This window comes from Trichoderma aggressivum (assembly GCF_033847375.1).
Source record: "Trichoderma aggressivum f. europaeum strain CBS 100526 chromosome Unknown scaffold_002, whole genome shotgun sequence".
Classification (NCBI taxonomy): Eukaryota; Fungi; Ascomycota; class Sordariomycetes; order Hypocreales; family Hypocreaceae; genus Trichoderma; species Trichoderma aggressivum.
The window spans coordinates 681,349-698,243 of record NW_026946368.1 but is presented as its reverse complement, the minus strand read 5'-3'; the positions used below and the strand labels follow the sequence as shown (position 1 = coordinate 698,243).

At 55.2% G+C, this 16,895-nt stretch overlaps 6 protein-coding genes across 6 annotated transcripts; 4 read left to right on the top strand and 2 right to left on the bottom strand.

Moving 5' to 3' along the window:
• Positions 1-77: 77 nt before the first annotated feature.
• Positions 78-2,672, top strand: Triagg1_1016 (uncharacterized protein; the record flags this gene model as incomplete). Its single annotated transcript, XM_062903782.1, has 3 exons — positions 78-123; positions 181-1,973; positions 2,037-2,672. 3 exons carry the CDS (start codon positions 78-80, stop codon positions 2,670-2,672), a joined length of 2,475 nt encoding a protein of 824 aa, XP_062760240.1.
• Positions 2,673-3,372: 700 nt separating this feature from the next.
• On the top strand, positions 3,373-4,574 carry Triagg1_1015 (uncharacterized protein; the record flags this gene model as incomplete). The annotated part of the gene is made up of 4 exons (XM_062903771.1): positions 3,373-3,391; positions 3,493-3,555; positions 3,619-3,737; positions 3,819-4,574. The coding sequence occupies 4 exons, from the start codon at positions 3,373-3,375 to the stop codon at positions 4,572-4,574; spliced, it is 957 nt and encodes a 318-aa protein (XP_062760239.1).
• Positions 4,575-5,044: 470 nt separating this feature from the next.
• Positions 5,045-6,609, bottom strand: Triagg1_1014 (uncharacterized protein; the record flags this gene model as incomplete). The annotated part of the gene is made up of 2 exons (XM_062903760.1): positions 5,045-5,119; positions 5,179-6,609. 2 exons carry the CDS (start codon positions 6,607-6,609, stop codon positions 5,045-5,047), a joined length of 1,506 nt encoding a protein of 501 aa, XP_062760238.1.
• A 3,369-nt stretch (positions 6,610-9,978) lies between these two features.
• Positions 9,979-10,881, top strand: Triagg1_1013 (uncharacterized protein; the record flags this gene model as incomplete). The annotated part of the gene is made up of 1 exon (XM_062903749.1): positions 9,979-10,881. One exon carries the CDS (start codon positions 9,979-9,981, stop codon positions 10,879-10,881), a length of 903 nt encoding a protein of 300 aa, XP_062760237.1.
• Positions 10,882-11,382: 501 nt separating this feature from the next.
• On the top strand, positions 11,383-12,333 carry Triagg1_1012 (uncharacterized protein; the record flags this gene model as incomplete). The annotated part of the gene is made up of 1 exon (XM_062903738.1): positions 11,383-12,333. One exon carries the CDS (start codon positions 11,383-11,385, stop codon positions 12,331-12,333), a length of 951 nt encoding a protein of 316 aa, XP_062760236.1.
• Positions 12,334-13,196: 863 nt separating this feature from the next.
• Triagg1_1011 (uncharacterized protein) lies at positions 13,197-14,654 on the bottom strand (the record flags this gene model as incomplete). The annotated part of the gene is made up of 2 exons (XM_062903727.1): positions 13,197-14,334; positions 14,437-14,654. The coding sequence occupies 2 exons, from the start codon at positions 14,652-14,654 to the stop codon at positions 13,197-13,199; spliced, it is 1,356 nt and encodes a 451-aa protein (XP_062760235.1).
• Between the last annotated feature and the right edge of the window lie 2,241 nt (positions 14,655-16,895).

Sequence of the window (16,895 nt, the reverse complement as noted above, 5' to 3'; positions counted from 1 at the left end):
ATCGCTGAACAAAAGCTGCTGCCATCTCTTATCTTGCTGTACTGTTATCATCCATTTTCTAATCAACACTCATAACTATGAATGGCTCTCTGGCAGGGTCCTCTGCCGCAAGTCTCGACGCAAGTGAGTCGCCGGCCGAATGACAAGCTGTTCGCAACTAACATGAAGATGGTGGCTCAGTCGACTACGACCCCATTGACCACCTCAACCTCCTGTTTTCGCATCCGTCCGCCGTCTCGTCCATAAGCCAAGTCTCTCAGGCACTCAAGCACCGCCAAGATGATCTTTCGTACGAAATCAACACCCTCGAATTGGCCCAGGCCTACGAACAGGACTCGAGCCTGGAGCGAATGCGGTCCGCGCAGACGGAGCTTGCGCAGCTGTTTCGCAAGATTGAGACGGTGCGGTCACGGGCGATAGAGACGGAGCAGAACATCACCTCGATGACGGCGGACATCAAGAGGCTGGACAATACCAAGAAGAACCTGACGCTCAGCATGACGGCGCTGAAGCGGCTGCAGATGCTCACGACGGCGTACGAGCAGCTGAGGGGCCTTGCAAAGACGAGGCAGTATCGGGAGTGTGCCGGCCTCTTGCAGGCGGTGCTGCAGCTGATGAAGCACTTCAACAGCTACAGGAGCATCGAGCAGATCGCGACGCTGAGTCGGGAGGTGTCCGAGCTGCAGAGGGAGCTGCTGGAGCAGGTCTGCGAGGATTTCGAAATGGCCTTTACAAAGGGAGAGGTCAGTGCCAAGAGGGGAACCTTGGTGGAAGCCTGCCTCGTCATGGACGCTCTGGGAGACTCGGCGAAATCCAGGATTGTCGGCTGGTACATCAACACGGAGCTGCGAGAGTACCGCCAGGTATTCCGGGGCAACGACGAGGCGGGTAATCTAGACAACATCGGACGAAGATATGCGTGGTTTAAGCGCATGATGAAGACGCACGAGGACGACCATGCCGCCATTTTCCCTCCGCACTGGCGCGTTAACGAGACTCTGGCCACTGCCTTTTGCGACGGCACGCGGGATGACTTCAAGGGCATCCTGGAGCGTAGCATGCGGCGCCCAGACGGCAACAAGATTGACGTCAACCTGCTTCTCGCGTGCTTGCAAGAAACGCTCAATTTCGAACAGAGCCTGGAGAAGCACTTCTCCAACGACCCAAGGGCCAGCATCGACACGCTAAGCTCGACGGAGGAGAAGTCGCAGACATTCAATGGGCTGATATCGGTGGCCTTTGAGCCCTATCTGAGCCTCTGGGTCGAGTCGCAGGACAAGCAGCTGGCCGCCATGATACCCAAGTACCGCACGCAGCCACTCATCCCCCCCGAGGAAGAATTCACGCCACAGGCCGTCATTTCCTCGGCTCTGGAACTTTTCCATTTCTACAAACTAACTCTATCCCAATGCGCGAAGCTATCCACGAGCGACCGCCTGTTGGATCTCTCAAAGACACTGGCCAAATACTTGGACGAGTATGCCCAGCAGGTACTGCTACGGAAACTGCAGTCGACCGGGCAGAAGGGTCCATCCATGCAGGACGCCGTCATGGTCCTGAATACGGCGGATTTCTGGCACATCAATACGAACCAACTGGAGGAGAACATCAAGAAGCGCATCGACTCGGAGCTGGTGTCCAAGGTCGACCTATCGTCACAGTCAGACGCTTTCCTGGGTGTGGCGAGCGCCGCCGTGCTGGCTTTGGTACGCATTGTTGAGGTGGACTGCGAGGGCGTCTGGCGGGAGATGAAGAATACAAACTGGAGCACCATGGACAGCGCAGGCGACCAGAGCTCTTGGGTGGGTGAGCTCGTCAAACATGTCAACGACAAGACGGAGGAGATTCTGGCCATTGTTACCAAGCAGCAGTACGCAAGAGCGTTCTGCGACAACCTGGTGGATCATCTGGTGACGGCCTTTATCAACAATATTGTCCAGTGTCGGCCGATATCCGAGGTTGGGGCACAGCAGGTAAGAGAGAAGGGGAGAATAGGGGCTTGCCTCGTAAATTGAGCTAACCCAGGACTGTACCAGATGCTCGTTGACAAGTATGCACTCACAAAGTCGTTTGGGAACCTGCTGTCCTATCACAACCCATCGCCAGCGCAGCAAGCACCGTCCGCTACGTTTGTGAGGAGAGTCGAGCAAAGCATGAATCGGATGGACCCTCTGCTCAAGACACTGCAAGTTCGCCAATCGCCTCCGGAAGGCCTTGTGCAGGCGTACCTCATTCACATTGCAGATCGCTCAGATACAAACTTCAAGAAGATCCTGGATCTCAAGGGGGTGCGCAAGATGGACCAGGTTCACCTGATTGAGCTGTTTGGCATCCACCGCGACAGCAGCTCCAATGAGAAACTCGCACAAAACTCGCCGCTCCTGACGCCATTGATGCTGACGTCGAGTCTCAGCAGCACTGGTGCCATGGGCGCAATCAACACTGCTTCATCTTCATTGGGAGGCGGCTCAGCAGCAAGGTTCGACGCGGGGTCGTTGGGCGAGAAGCTGCTGAGCGCGGCGAGGGACATTAGCAACACTGGGCAAAGCGGCTCAGACAAGGCCACGATCAATGAAAATCTGAGAAATTTTGGAAAGTTCTTCAAACGAGATATAAGCGGCCTTGGGCTCAAGTTTGGCATGCGCGACGGCACCGAGGACGGGCAGCGATGAGGGGGCACATGGACGGGGGAAATAGGGGGAGGGGGGAGGTTTTGGATATCTCGCAAAAAGATTCCAGTTTCCGCGCCGGGACGTCATCCGACCGCAGTGCAGCGCAAACCCAGGAGCCCAAATCTTTTGAGCGTCGAAACATCAGGCAACTTGGGATTTGTCAACCCTGACAGGCTGCGATTCCAGGTCCAACCTTGTGCCACCAGTCGGGAGCGGCGTCTGCGGTGCCGGGGGGGCTTAGAAATCCAAGCACACAGCCTTCAATTGTCTTGCTTGTGCTTGATTCCTGTGGACTACGGTATGGCGAGGTATTAGCGGCTGACCGCCCGGAAGCTGTGTGCCAGGGTTACTAAGACGAGATGCGGCTTCTGTCCAGTTCTGCAACTCACGGCCGAGCCCCGCCATGGCGCCGAACTCGTCCGTGCTATTTTTCCTCTGCCCATCGTTTTGCCTTTCTGCATCTTGTATAAGGGATTCACGCGTCCATAGAATCTAAACCGCCATCTATATATACCCCGTCTTTGCCGTCGTCTCGTCTCTTTCCTCTTTTTCTCCCGTATTCTTTCGACTAAAAGTCGCCAAACTGTTCGCCTCAACTTTCCGACGAACGCTGCGTTCGAGTGCTGGGCTTTCGATTGCCGCTGCCGCCACCACATTCACAAAGAACCCCACCAAGCCTGTTGAACACGGAGCGAGAAAAATGCATAGCAAGGTTGTCGGTATGTTCTGCTCTACTGGCGTTTATTTGCGATTGAGACGGCCATCCATGGGGAGAGTCGTCTAGGAGTTTTGCGATGCCGAGGCTAACCTTTCGTTGTAGTCATTGGATCTGGCCCCGCGGCCCATACCGCCGCCATCTATCTGGCCAGAGCTGAGCTGAAGCGTAAGTTTGCTTACGATGGAATGAAATACAACGGCATGCGCTAAACTGTTGGGGCGATGACAGCTGTCCTGTATGAGGGCTTCATGGCAAACGGCACCGCTGCCGGTGGCCAATTGACGACGACGACCGAGATTGAAAACTTTCCCGGTTTCCCCAAGGGCATCATGGGCCAGGAGCTGATGGTGAGTTTTTTGCAACGACGCCATCTTCTTGTCCTGTTGCTTTTATGTACGGACATGTACTCACGCAGATTCTCCCTCCAGGACAACATGCGCGCCCAGTCCGAGCGCTTCGGCACCGAAATCGTCACCGACACCGTCACCAAGCTCGACCTCTCCTCGCGCCCCTTCAAGTTCTCGACCGAGTTCAACCCCGACGAGACGCACACGGCCGACTCTGTCATCATCGCCACCGGCGCGTCGGCCCGCCGCCTCGACCTCCCCGGCGAGGACAAGTACTGGCAGAACGGCATCTCCGCCTGCGCAGTCTGCGACGGCGCCGTGCCCATCTTCCGCAACAAGCCCCTCTTCGTCATCGGCGGCGGCGACTCTGCCGCTGAGGAGGCTACCTTCCTCACAAAGTACGGCTCCCATGTCACCGTGCTGGTGCGCCGCGATGTTCTTCGCGCCAGCAAGGCCATGGCCACGCGCCTGCTCAAGCACCCCAAGGTCACGGTGCGCTTCAACTCGGTCGCCACCGAGGTCAAGGGCGGCGACGACGGCCTCATGAGCCACCTGGTCGTCAAGAACGTCGTCACCGGCGAGGAGGAGACGGTCGAGGCAAACGGCCTCTTCTACGCCGTCGGCCACGACCCGGCCACCGCCCTCGTCAAGGGCCAGGTCGACACCGACTCCGAGGGCTACATCGTCACCAAGCCCGGCACCACCGAGACGAGCATCCCCGGCGTCTTCGCTGCCGGCGATGTCCAGGACAAGCGATACCGCCAGGCCATTACCAGCGCCGGTACGGGCTGCATGGCTGCTCTGGAGGCGGAGAAGTACATCACCGAGATGGAGTAAACAAAAAAGAAGGGATTATACCACAAAGGGGATAGAATCTAGATTCATACATGTACATACATACACAGTGACGGGTTTTGTTTTTCTTGGAAGCTTGGAAGCGAAAGAACAAAACAGTAGAAATAGACTACAGTCGATTCGCCAGATTTCACCACAATGCTTTACATTGCTTTCATAGAATGTGATTGGGAAAAAAGTCTTGTATTTCAATCAAGCAGCTCAAGGGAATCACATCATATTCCACATGCCAACAAGATTCCAAACTCTTTATTTCTTGCTTCCACTTGCTTCATCTGCAGATTGCTCGACAGAGGAGATGCGGCCTTGTTCGCCGCAGTAGCCTCGTAAATTCATCCAGGCCCGTGCCACTAAAACATTACTCTAGTGCTAACCAACGCTGATATTAAAATAGAAAAAAAAAAATCATTAAAACAAATATTCCGGTACCCTTTTTTTCTTTTATTCTTCGCTTACTCCTTCTCCAGCTCCAGCACGGCCGGAGCCACGATGGTCTTGCCATTGAGGTGCTCAAGTCCCTCGCCACCCTGCGAATCATCGTTAGTATCAGGCTGGATGTACCGCTAGGAATGAAGTGACAACTTACGTAGCTGATCAGGGGAGACACCTCGATGCCTCCATCTGAAACAACGGTGGCGCCGGCGGCCTGGGCCCAGCGGAGACCCTGGTTCATGATGTCGGCCTTGCTGGTCTCGGGGTCGTCCTGTCCGGTGCCGCTGGCGTTCTTGAGGGGGGAGAACTCGTCGGCGCGGTTCACCTCCATGCAGGCAAACTTGTCGAGGGCCAGCAGAGGGAAGCAGTCAAAGACAAACTGCTCGAGCTTGATGCCGTTGGGCTTGGCGGGCTTGATCAGCTCGCCCGTCTCCAGGTCGGTGGCGGGAATCTTCTTGCGGGCAACGTGGTGGGGCAGCTTGTGCGCCCACTGAGGAATGCTCTCCAGGAAGCTGAATGAGTAGTAGTGGTTGACAATGTTGGCGGCGCGGAACTTGAGCAGCTCCGAGTTGTTGGCGTCGCGGGCCTCGGCAGTCTCCGCGTCAATCTCCGAGTACTCGACAACGTCGGGCTTGCCGTTCTTGGTGAGGATCAGGCCGACGGACTCGGTGGCATCGCGCTTTCGGACCACCTTGGTGGCGATGTCGACGTTCAACGAGGCAGAGAAGCCAATGAAGACGGGGTCGGCAACCTTGACCAGGCAGTTGTCGACGCAGTAGGCGTGGATGTGCTTGATGCCGCGCTTGCGCATGTCGTCGAGAACGCCAGAGACGACGAGGGCCTGGTAGAGTCCGCCGTTGCCATCGGGGGCGACGGCAACCTTGCCCTTGTCCTCCAGGATAATCTTGCCCTCGTTGGAGATGCAAGGCAGGACACCCTGCTCAAAGATCATGATGTTCTCCTTGGCAAGGCCAAAGTAGTCTTTGGAGGCGAAGAACTCCTCGGTAGGTCCGCGGGTAGGTCCGCTGGTCATGACGTACCAGGGGACAGCGACCTTGTCAACACCAGCCTTCTTGGCAGCCAGCTCCTCAACCTTGCGGATGCGCTCGGCCTGGATCTGGAAGAGGGGCTTGTGCGAGGGCAGGCCAATGTCGAAGCAGCCCTTGGGCGCAGAGCTTCCCAGTCTGGTGCCCTGGCCACCGGCCATGAGCACGACAGCAACCTCGTTGCTGCCAATGAGGTCAAGGCCAGACTCGTACCACTTGTTGATATCGTCAGAGCTCGAGTCGAGGATACTGGCACAGGCGGATTCGGGCAGGGGCTCGAGCTTGACAGCAGTCTCATCGACCTGCGGGGGGTGCAGCGCTCGATCGGTGATCTCGTTGATGTAGACGGGGTCAAAGCCGGAGAGCTGCTCGAAGAGCGTAGCTTGCTCGTCAGTGCTCAGAGAGTCGTAGAATGTGAAGACGTGCTCCTGGCCAGCCTTGGTGTACTTTTCCTTGAGCTGGGAAACAGCCTCGGCCGAAGGGGCGGGCTTTGCAGCGCCATTGGTGGCCTTGCGCAGAACGTTCTTGACGGCTTCCATTGTGTGAGTTTGGGGATATCTATGGAGTACGAGTACAAGCAGAAAAAAAAGGAACAGATATTAATAGGCTGATAGATGGTAGAAGATGGTAATGGAGACTCAAGCGAGCGAATTGAGTTGCGGTATCTGGGGGAGGAGAGAAGAAGAAGAAGAAATGATGATGTCGAGAGGAAGAGCAGAGGACAGGAAGCAAGGGAAAGCTGCAGTCAAGTATAAAAGGAGACGATGACCAAAGGACGTGGAGGGATCAATAGGAGAGAAGCTTCTTCTGCTTTGGTGCATACGCAGGTACTTGGCCTTGGTACTTGTACTACGAGTACTGCAGATGGCAGCGGACCTGCTCTCCACACGGCGAGTACCTGCTGGACTACGCCGGATTGTATTGTTGTTTGGGTCGTCGTCAAGTATCCAGCCCGTACCTCCTAATGATCAGCAAGACGGGCTTTTTCTCCTGGCTGACGTCGTGCTGCCTCTAGCCGTGCATGCTGTGGCCCGCCCACCCCTCCAAAACCGAGAAAAAAGCCCATCAGGGGCGCATTAGTGGGAGGAGCTTAACAAGGCCCAAACCCTGGCAGCTGTCGGTACCGATACAGGAGGGGTGCTGTTGTTGTGGGTGAGAATGGGACTATTGCGCAAGTACTGATACATGTATGTGCCACAGTACAGGCAAGGTACTCGTATTATATCTGTAATGCTCAACTTGCTGCCAAGCATCAGCCAGCGGCACTCGTATAAAAATCAAAATCAAAACAACAGCAGACTTACAACTTACAGTAGGTACTCGTACCAGATAATTCGATTGAATTCAATTCACTTCCGTGATATTACCTTAGGGTACACGCACACAACACACGAGCACCCGCAAAGTGGCACCAGACCAGACCAGGCTGAGGCGGGAAATATGGTGCTGCTATTTTCAGCTTGGGGGGGAGGCGGTGCGGCAATGGGCATCCACTGGCATCACCGTCAGCCCTCCGCCTCGCAGGAACGCTGCAGGCCAGACTCTGCACTAACTGGCCAGCTGGAGCCCCCCTAGCGGTAGCTGTGGGTTCCGCGCCTGGCAAGTGGGAGTTCTGGATGGACGCATTGCCCTGATGAGATTGATTGATTTGTTGGTGTTGCGTAAGGAGGAGTGAGAAATGGAAAGCTGATTTCTCGTGCTGTCTGTCTGTCTGTCTGTAGGTTAGGCTTGTCTTAGTCAACATGACATTCTGTCTGAGGATGCCTTGCCAGAAATAGACATCCATATATTTCGACATGTGGTGGAATCGACATGATATCACTGAATGAGATTAAGATTGGCTCTTCCATTGTCAAATTCACTGGGACCAAGACTCGCCAAATGCACGAGTCCAGTAGCTGCAGCAGCGCATCCGCAATCCGACTGCACGTCCGGCTACCCACGCCTTGGAGCCGATCTCCCCGTATGTATGTACCAAGTATGGATTGCCAACTGATTAACATGGGCCGGATACGAGCCCATCAGGGCAGCGGACCTCCCGATTCGAGCCGCACACGGTTTCGTGTGTGTGCTAGCAGCAGCAGCAGCAGCACAGGTGAGGAGCCCCTATCTTTGCGTGCCCCCGTGAGTGTGTGTGTGTGGCATCGATTACATTGAAGCAGCATGTGTGCGTGTCCGTACAGATGATTGCTGGCATCGGATGCCGTGTGACGTCCGTCGTGTTTATTACATCAATGTACTTGTTGATGCCGCGCCCGTATCAAGATTCAATGATTCCATGCCCGCATCAATTGGCGCCCTCGGACCCCGTGTTGTTGTTCGCCGATGATTCTTCCAACGATGGCATCCCCTGCTCGAACCAGTACATACATACATACACCACCACGGGCCTTGATCTCTGGTTTGGCTTCACAGTACTCCGTACAAGACATGGAAACTGGCTTGACGGTGAGAAGGCGCAGGGTTCGTGCAGGGCCGGCTTCTCACATCCGCACTCCACACATACCTACCAAGATGCGGTGCAGTATGGCGGCAGAGTAGGCGATAAAGCTGTTCCGGCTCTGCAGCTGCTTGGTTCAGCCGCACGGTAGACACGGTTGAGTGGTCGTCGGCAGGCCACGAAAGCAAGCGGGATGGCTGCAAGGGGCAGATTCACAAGCACCAACCTGCTGCAGAGCCAAGGGCTTGCATCTCGAGGCGTGTCCACGATTGTATGGCTTCTGCTCGGCTTGGCGCTGAATTCTGATTCAACGAGATGCTCATACAAGCTTGAAATGCCTTGCGGGATGCAGGACTTCACCGCAACTTGTCCAGCTCAATCCAAGCTGGTGCATGTACGAGTGCAAGTAAAAGTACAGGTACGAGTACTGACAGGTCGGCCGACCCCTGAAGCGTTCCCTGATGTCTAGATCGTCTCTGGCATCCAAGTCTAGATGATCGGCTGGTTGGCTCACCGACATCCTGAATCTTGAAAGCAGGAGGCCGAGACGTCTCCATCTCTTCACATTGGTCTCTGTGTGAGCATATGGAATTGGTCAGAGAAACACGCGCTCTTGGCTGCTTTTTTCGACATCCAATGTCTATACCAGGGGGCACCTGTTGCTCTCTAGGGGGAACCACGTGATAGAAACACTTCTGGTTTACTGTAGAGCAGATTTTCCACGACTCTTGGGATGATTGCAAGAGCTTCAACGCCCTCAACCTTCCCCAATGGACTCGTACATGCAACTGCTCCGTGCATTACCGCCCTGCGTACTCCAGACTCGGTACCTGGCAATGATGAGCGCCAAAGATGATGCGCGATCTCCCGTGCGCGGGCCATGGCAAACCGAACAGCCAGGCGGTGGCTGTGCCTGCGCTAATCGACCTCAGCATCAGCCGTTGCACCAAGGATCTAGAATGCTTGAATGCACTCCGTCGAGGGTGGAATGAATCGCCCACCGAGCCTCCAGACGCACTTCTTTGCACCTTTGCAACGTCGATGCTTTGTTCAGCCGCGCAGAATGCTGTATTAGCGAGTCCTTTACAACGCCAACAACATCGTGTACTGTAGCAAGTTCTTTCGAACCCTTGCTGGGGATTAGGCAAACAACCCGTAGTGCATCCACATGCCGTGCCTGACCACTAATAAGCCGGCGCAAATATAGCCCGGTGGCAATCCTCTATAAAGCGTTCACCGTTGTTCAGCCTCCAAGCGAGCATCAGGAATTCGCAAGGCATATTCTTCCTTGGAACCTCGAAAGATGCTCCTCAACATGTCATAGCGCTGCCAAACGCCAAGGCAGTTATATATATATAAAAAACTCCCGCTTGATAAGCGCTATCGGTGTCGAATCGAGCAGACCAGAGAGCTCAGCTTACACACGTTCACGCATGATACACCAGGCTGCGGATTGGGCGATATCAACATGGAGCCAGGGGAGGAACTTCCAGATACGGCGCAAGGCGTGGGTTCTGCAAAGCCTGCGACATTCGAGGGGCGTCTACAGTTGAACAAGTTCATGTACACGTCGCAGCGGCCGATCCGCAGGAGCCCTCGGTTTGCGGCCGCGTCCGAGTCGCCATCGTCATCTTCAGCCGCGGGCGTCACCGTTTCTTCATCGTCCAACAAGCGGCGTCAGTCGGCAACTCCCAGCTCATCGCCTTCGTCTCCGCAGAAGAAGAGGCGGAACCGTGCCAAAGCTGGATATGCACCGCCTTCTACTTACGCGCATCTCCCCGAGCTCCCCGATGCTGTCGCACAAAATCTCTTGGTGTTTTTCATCGGGCTGAACCCCGGAATAGAGACTGCTCGGTCGGGCCATGCCTATGCACACCCCTCCAATCTTTTCTGGAAGCTCCTCTACTCGAGCGGCGTGACGCCCCGTCCGTGCCGTGCCGAGGAGGACAGGCAGATGCCGGAACTGTACAGCCTTGGCCTGACCAACATTGTTTCGCGGCCAAGCCGTAACGGCGCCGAGCTGAGCAAGCAGGAGATGGACGACGGCGTCTCCATCTTGGAGGACAAGGCTCGCAAATGGCGGCCCGAGAGCATGTGCGTCGTAGGCAAGAGCATCTGGGAGAGCATCTGGCGCGTGCGTCACGGCTCTGCTGTGGGCAAGGCATTCAAGTACGGCTGGCAGGACGAGTCTGAGAACATGGGCGTCATCGAGGGCGAGTGGGCGGGAGCCAGAGTGTTTGTCGCAACAAGCACGAGCGGCCTTGCGGCGTCCATGTCCAAGGCTGAGAAGCAGGCAGTATGGGACCAGCTGGGCTCTTGGGTGAAGACGAGGAGAGCCGAGAGGGAAGCCCAGAAAGAGGAGGGAGACTGAGTGTAGATGAGAAGGGTTCGGCTTTGTACCTGCAGTAAACAGCCTTTTGATTTGCTCAACTCGTTGAAAGCTTGTCTTGTGTATTTTGCTATATTCTTTGACTCCATGCAGCAGTTGCGCTGCTCATTGCAAGGCGTTCCATCTACTTATATAAAACGACTTCAACTCCCCAGTGCAATTCTCAATTCCTCTCCTAAAGGATTTAATTTATCTAACAATTGAAATACATCACACTCGAAGCATGAATTAAACATATATTTTGACTCTCTTTCATGATGCAAACTTACAACCCATCGGTCGTGAAGCTTCCGCCACACAGCCCAGAGCCAATCACATGTGCCGCGCAAATCCGTCCGCTCCACCGAAAATGACATCGTCTCTCTGCTCCAAGCTTCCCAACTCCTTCACCTACAAACTCCATCTCCATCGAATTCCTCTCCAACAAACAAAACAAACAAAAATCCCCCGAAAAAAGAGAGAATAGTCCGATAAAGTCATAGAATGTCGTCCATTGGCCCCCAACTCCCGCCTCAGCCAAAAAGGAGCCGCGACGACTCAGACGACGATACAACGACATCAAATAAACATGCTCGCCGCGAAGACTCTCTGCAGAACCAAGACGAGATAGACCTCAATGCCTCGGGATCAGACTCCGAGGACGACTACGCACCGCTTATGCCCGCTGCCGCCGCGGCTGCACGAACAGCAGGGCCTTCTCTCCCGCCACATCTCGCCGCAAACAACAACGACGACGAAATCGCCCTCTCCGATTCCGATTCAGACACCGGCCCAGCTCCTCCTCCCGGCGCCAATCCAAACCCCAACGCCAACACAGACCTCGACTCCGACTCCGACGACGACTTTGGCCCAGCCCTCCCATCATCCTCCGCCCCCCGTCGTCAAATCGGGCCCTCACTCCCTCCGTCTCTCCAAGACGACGCCCCCAAGCGCGACGACTGGATGCTCGCCCCTCCGCCCTCCTCATCCACCTTCTCCGAGCGCGACACCACCCGCATCCGCGCCCGCAAGTTCGCCTCCAAGCCCAAACCCTCCTCGTCCGCCGCCCCCGGCGCGCCATCCATATGGACCGAAACACCAGAGGAGAAGCTCCGCCGCCTACAAGACTCCGTCCTCGGACGCACCTCATCCGCGCCCGGCGACCCATCCAACCTCTCAGAGGAACAACAAAGGAAAGCTTGTCGCGACGAGGCCCTCGCCGCAAACATCCAGGCCCAGCGAGGCAAGACGCTCCTCGAGGAGCATCAGGGAGGGAACAAGGCCGCGGCGGCGGGCGGGAAACCTGATGAGGAGGAGGATGATCCGAGCAAGAGGGCGTTTGATAGGGAAAAGGACATGGCGGTTGGTGGCAGGATCACGTCCACGCAGAGGAGGGAGCTGATCAACAAGTCTGCGAATTTCGGGGGCAGGTTTCAGAAGGGGTCCTTTTTATAGCGAGTTTTTGCGTTTTCATTGTGTAATGAGAGTTTGGATATGAGATGGCTTCTTGGACGTGGATGAGAGCCTGGGCAATGGCATTGGATTCATAAAGGGAACTCTTATATACGATATCATAGAGATTGTACTAAAAGCTAGGAAACTATGGCACCAAGAGTCTGGAGTCTCTCGATGTATATGAGTTTACGGATATCATCTTTAGCAAAGGTCAAAATATACAGCATTCAACAAGTTGCCAGTCACAATTTCATCAAAACACCAACGCTTCTTCACTGATGCTTTATTGCTAACATCGAGCTACCAAGAGAAGCCACTATAGCCGCCCAACTCCGCCGCTCATGTCCCATTCCCCCTCCGTCTTTGACACGCTGGGAGCTCCGTGGACAGAAAAAAAAAGAAGAAAAAAACCCCCTAGCCCTAGTGTAGGGTCCAAAAGCAAAGAGCAAAAAACCATTCGTACATGGGCTCCCTCATACATAAGAACCGTCGTCGCCCCCCCCCCTTCCCTGCCATCCTATTTCCCATAGCTAAACCATATTTTTGAAAAGAACTGCCTTACCTTGTATGCCCCTTTATGAGCGTATATATACGTTGCAGTCCACTTCGACGACGTTTGTGCATCCGCCTTTGCATGGCTAAATACACGTATAAAAGGGGGAGAAAAATCAGAAATGCTGTCATAATGCGAGATGAATTCCAAACCAGGTGGATGATGCGATTCGAGCTGGTGACGGGTGTGCTCAACACATGTGTTGTAAGAGAGAGAATGCCATCGTTGCGCGATAAGTAGTAGATCGTGTGGGGACGTTAAACTGAAACAGAAAAAGAACAAAACAAATGCAAAGGCGCAATCGGCTGCGTTATGTGGCAGTGGTAGTCGGACGATTACCCGCCTCCAGCTGCGATGGGGTCACCCCCTCACCGTTCATCCGTGGTGACGGCTCGACCGTGCGTCCGAAGCGGATGGCATGTCGGACAGACGAAAGCATGGTGACGGGAGGAGACGGGTGAGATGTCTCTGCAGTATTGGTTGCTGCCTGAGCCTGCTGGGCTTGTGTCGTCGCATCAAGCGCCGCTTCCTGCGCCCGTCGCCGAGGGAACCGCAACAGAGAAGACGGGGCTCTTGAGTTGTCGTTGTTGCTGTTGCTGTTGTTGCGGTTACTTGAAGACCGGAACCAGGCTGTCGATAGACCCATGGGCAAGTTCATTCGGCCGTTCTGGCGCGGATCGAGGTTGGCGGTATTGCCAGCCGCGACGGCATCGCCTTCGGGGTTGGGCCTGGGCTTCGGGACGTAATAGTCGGCTTTGCACAGCGGGCAGCATGCACGGCGGCTAGTCAGCCAAGGGTCGACGCACACAGCGTGGAAAGTATGGCCACAGGTCAGTCCACGGACGTCATCGTCGTCTTCGAGGGTGTCGATGCAAATGGCGCAGGTATCGCCAGATGTGTTGAGAAGCTCCGGCGGCAGAGCGGCGGTGATCTGCTCGTCGTCCTCGTCGTCCTCGTCGTCCTCTTCTTCTTCGGTGGTTGTTCGCTTCAAGTTGCCATGGGGCTTCACGGGTCCGTCTTCTGCCGTTTCGCCAACAACCGTAACGTCCTTCTTGTCGTCATCTTCCTTGACGGTAGTCTCTTTGGCAGGTTCGGTCTTGGCGGCAGGTGTAGCCTCCTCGAGGGCACGAACCTCGGCCGAGGCGCGTTCTTTCGGAGAAAGGTCAGGAATGGCTCCGTCTACGTTGTGAACGCTGTTGGGTCGACTGGGCGCTTCAACTCCTCCGGACGTGGGCAAGCCTTCTCGAGCACGTTGCGAAACCCACGTCTTGTACTTCATCATGGGGAACTTGTCGTTGACCTCGTCCATGGTCATGAGCTTCTTTTCGCGTCTCCTCCGGTGGGGGCGGGGCATGTTTTCGAGCGTGATGGGCTCGCCATCTTCGTTGGTCATGCGTGCTCGGTTGCGAGCATTGTATCTAAAGCAGTACTTGACGCCGACGATGATCCTGCGGTTATGTTAGACGGGGATGCTGGCAGGGGTGGGTTGAGGAGATCAATTGGGAAGGATGTGTGCAAATCATGTATCCAAGTCGACTGCAAATACTCACCACAAGTTTGTGAAGACGACACCAAAACCGAGAGCAACAAAGAAGAGCAGCGGCGAGCTGGAGCCGCCGCCCTTGTTGTTGTTGTTGCTGCTATTTGTGTTGGAGGGAATAGCAGTCTGCGGGCTGGTGGTGTCTGACGTTGTCGAAGAGGCAGTTTCTGTCGCAGCCCTCACGACGACGTGGGCGACGACGTGAGCGACTTGGTCCAGGACAGTCATTGTGGCGGCTTTGCGGGATGGCGATGGCAGGTCGTGAGTGACTCGGCGTCTAGATCGCAGGCGAGACAGGCAGCATGGATCGTGCGACGGCGGTTGGGTTCTCTATCTCTAGTCCAGAGCGATACAGGCTCGGAGTCGTCGGCGAGCGGAGGAAGCGCACCATGCAAGGCTGAAGTCGGGCGCAGGTTCTACACGGCGATCTTTGTTGGAGTCTCTCTTTTCCGGCTCCGTCCCGGGCGTGGTGTTTTTTCTTCTCCTCAGTGTACCATCTAGGTGATATAAGAAGAAAAACCCCTCAAGCCTCCCTGTGAGTCGGCAGCTCCGGACGCTGAACAGGCAGCGATCAAGTGGACGGTTGTTGCGCGGTTCAACGAACGGCAAGCAACACGCGTGGAGGAGGAAGAAGTAGAAAAGAAACGGCAAAAGCAGAACAGAGCAAGAACAGATCAATGGCTCAAAGTGCGGAGTGCAGGTGGTGGACTAGACTGTTTAAAAGACCAACTGGAGGGCGATTCAGCAGCAGCATCCACCTCCCTCGCTAGTTGTGGCAGCGGCCGGTATGGGTGACCTGCGGGAGGCGTGGGCCTGCGCCGCACGACGAGGTACGGGGTACGCAGACGGACCAGACGCTTTGGAGCTGCGAATGTGCTAACATCGAACCCACACCAACCCAATAGAATATGTAGCAAGGGCTCTCCCCCCCCGGCCCCCCTCTTTGGCTGCCACACCCCCCTCTAGCAAGCAAAACATTGCACGATCCATTTGATTGATTTGAACTCAATTAGGCACAGTGTGCGTGGGTGCTGCTGTGACGGAACATCTCCACCTCACCAACCCCCAACCAGCGCCCTCCAGTCCCTAGCAGCAGTGCCCTAGTGAGTTGGGCTAGTGGCTGCGACGCGCTGGTTTCTGGCGTATTACTGGGCTGGCGCCGGTATTACGGGGCGTGAATTGGTGCTGTTTGGTGCTGTGCGAGACGATTGGGCTTGTGAGCGCCGTCGGCGTTGCAGTTGAGCCGGGGGGAGGATTGAAGACGTCGAGGTTGAGTTCCATCAGATGCGCACGCAGATGTCAAATGAGAGATTTGCGGCGCAATTCGACATCATCATGCGCACATTCGGAGCAAGCGGGCCTTGATGACAGCTGGAGTACAATAGATACATGGCAGAGCAATATCAATGTAATAAGTGCGCATCCTAAAAGGAGTAGCAAACAATACGATACGAGTGCGTGCGCGCGGCTCGGACAATTAACGAGCAAGTATGCGGCTGTTCAGTCAGTCTGTGGGAATGAGCCACAGGACAGGCGCATTGCGTATTACGAGCTGCATCCAGGCAGGAATTGAGATGCAGATGCAGAGTCGCAGCACTACCACCAGACTGCAGCCGTTCAATCCATTCATTTGCATCTACGGAGTACGGAGTGCAATACGGAGTTGCCCATTCGATTCATGGGCGAGTCAGAACCAAGACTACGACTCCCGCAGCTGTGGCGCCACTACCGACGGCAGGGGCGAAAAAGCAAATAAAGAGCTGGAGCTGAATATAGTAGGTAAGTAGAAAAAGAAAAGAAAGTGAAAAAGGGCAATGTTCAATAGCTTGAAACCAAGGCAACCTGAACCCAATGGATTTTATTGTCTCACAATATGCCCGCAAATAGTAACAGAATCCCGTAGCTGGTCCGACTGGCATGCGACAGTTTGGGATATTCCAAGTAGTATTCACACGTGCCTGGAGCTCATCACCAATTACGCCGCGGGCTATGAATATCATCAGCCTCACTATCGATTAATGGAATTCCAGCCAGAATCTTCAAACCACGATTCATATCTCCCGCATCTGCCTTGCCTACTGCGTAATTGCTCTTGTTGCCTTTGCACTGCCATGTTAACCGGGCATGTGGATCTCCAACACCAAAACTCTCAGTAGTCTAAACGGACGTCCAGAGCCACTGATAAGTTCATGTCATGCACCGACCACCGCAACGGCTTCGGCTTCGGCCACAGCGGGTCGAGTCGAAGCAGAGTTCCGGCCTGTGAGCCACGCCGCGCAGCCACTTTGCTTCAATGGAGTGCTTCAGACTGGACTCGATACGTAATCGACATGCGCCTAAGCTACGGCTGACACGGCACCACTTGGACCGAATGGGCGGCCGCTGTGGTAGCGCTGCCGTTGGAATCAATCCCTTTGGGTGGTCTGGGTCTGGAGGAAGAAAAAAAAAGAAAAGAAAAGAAAACCTGGA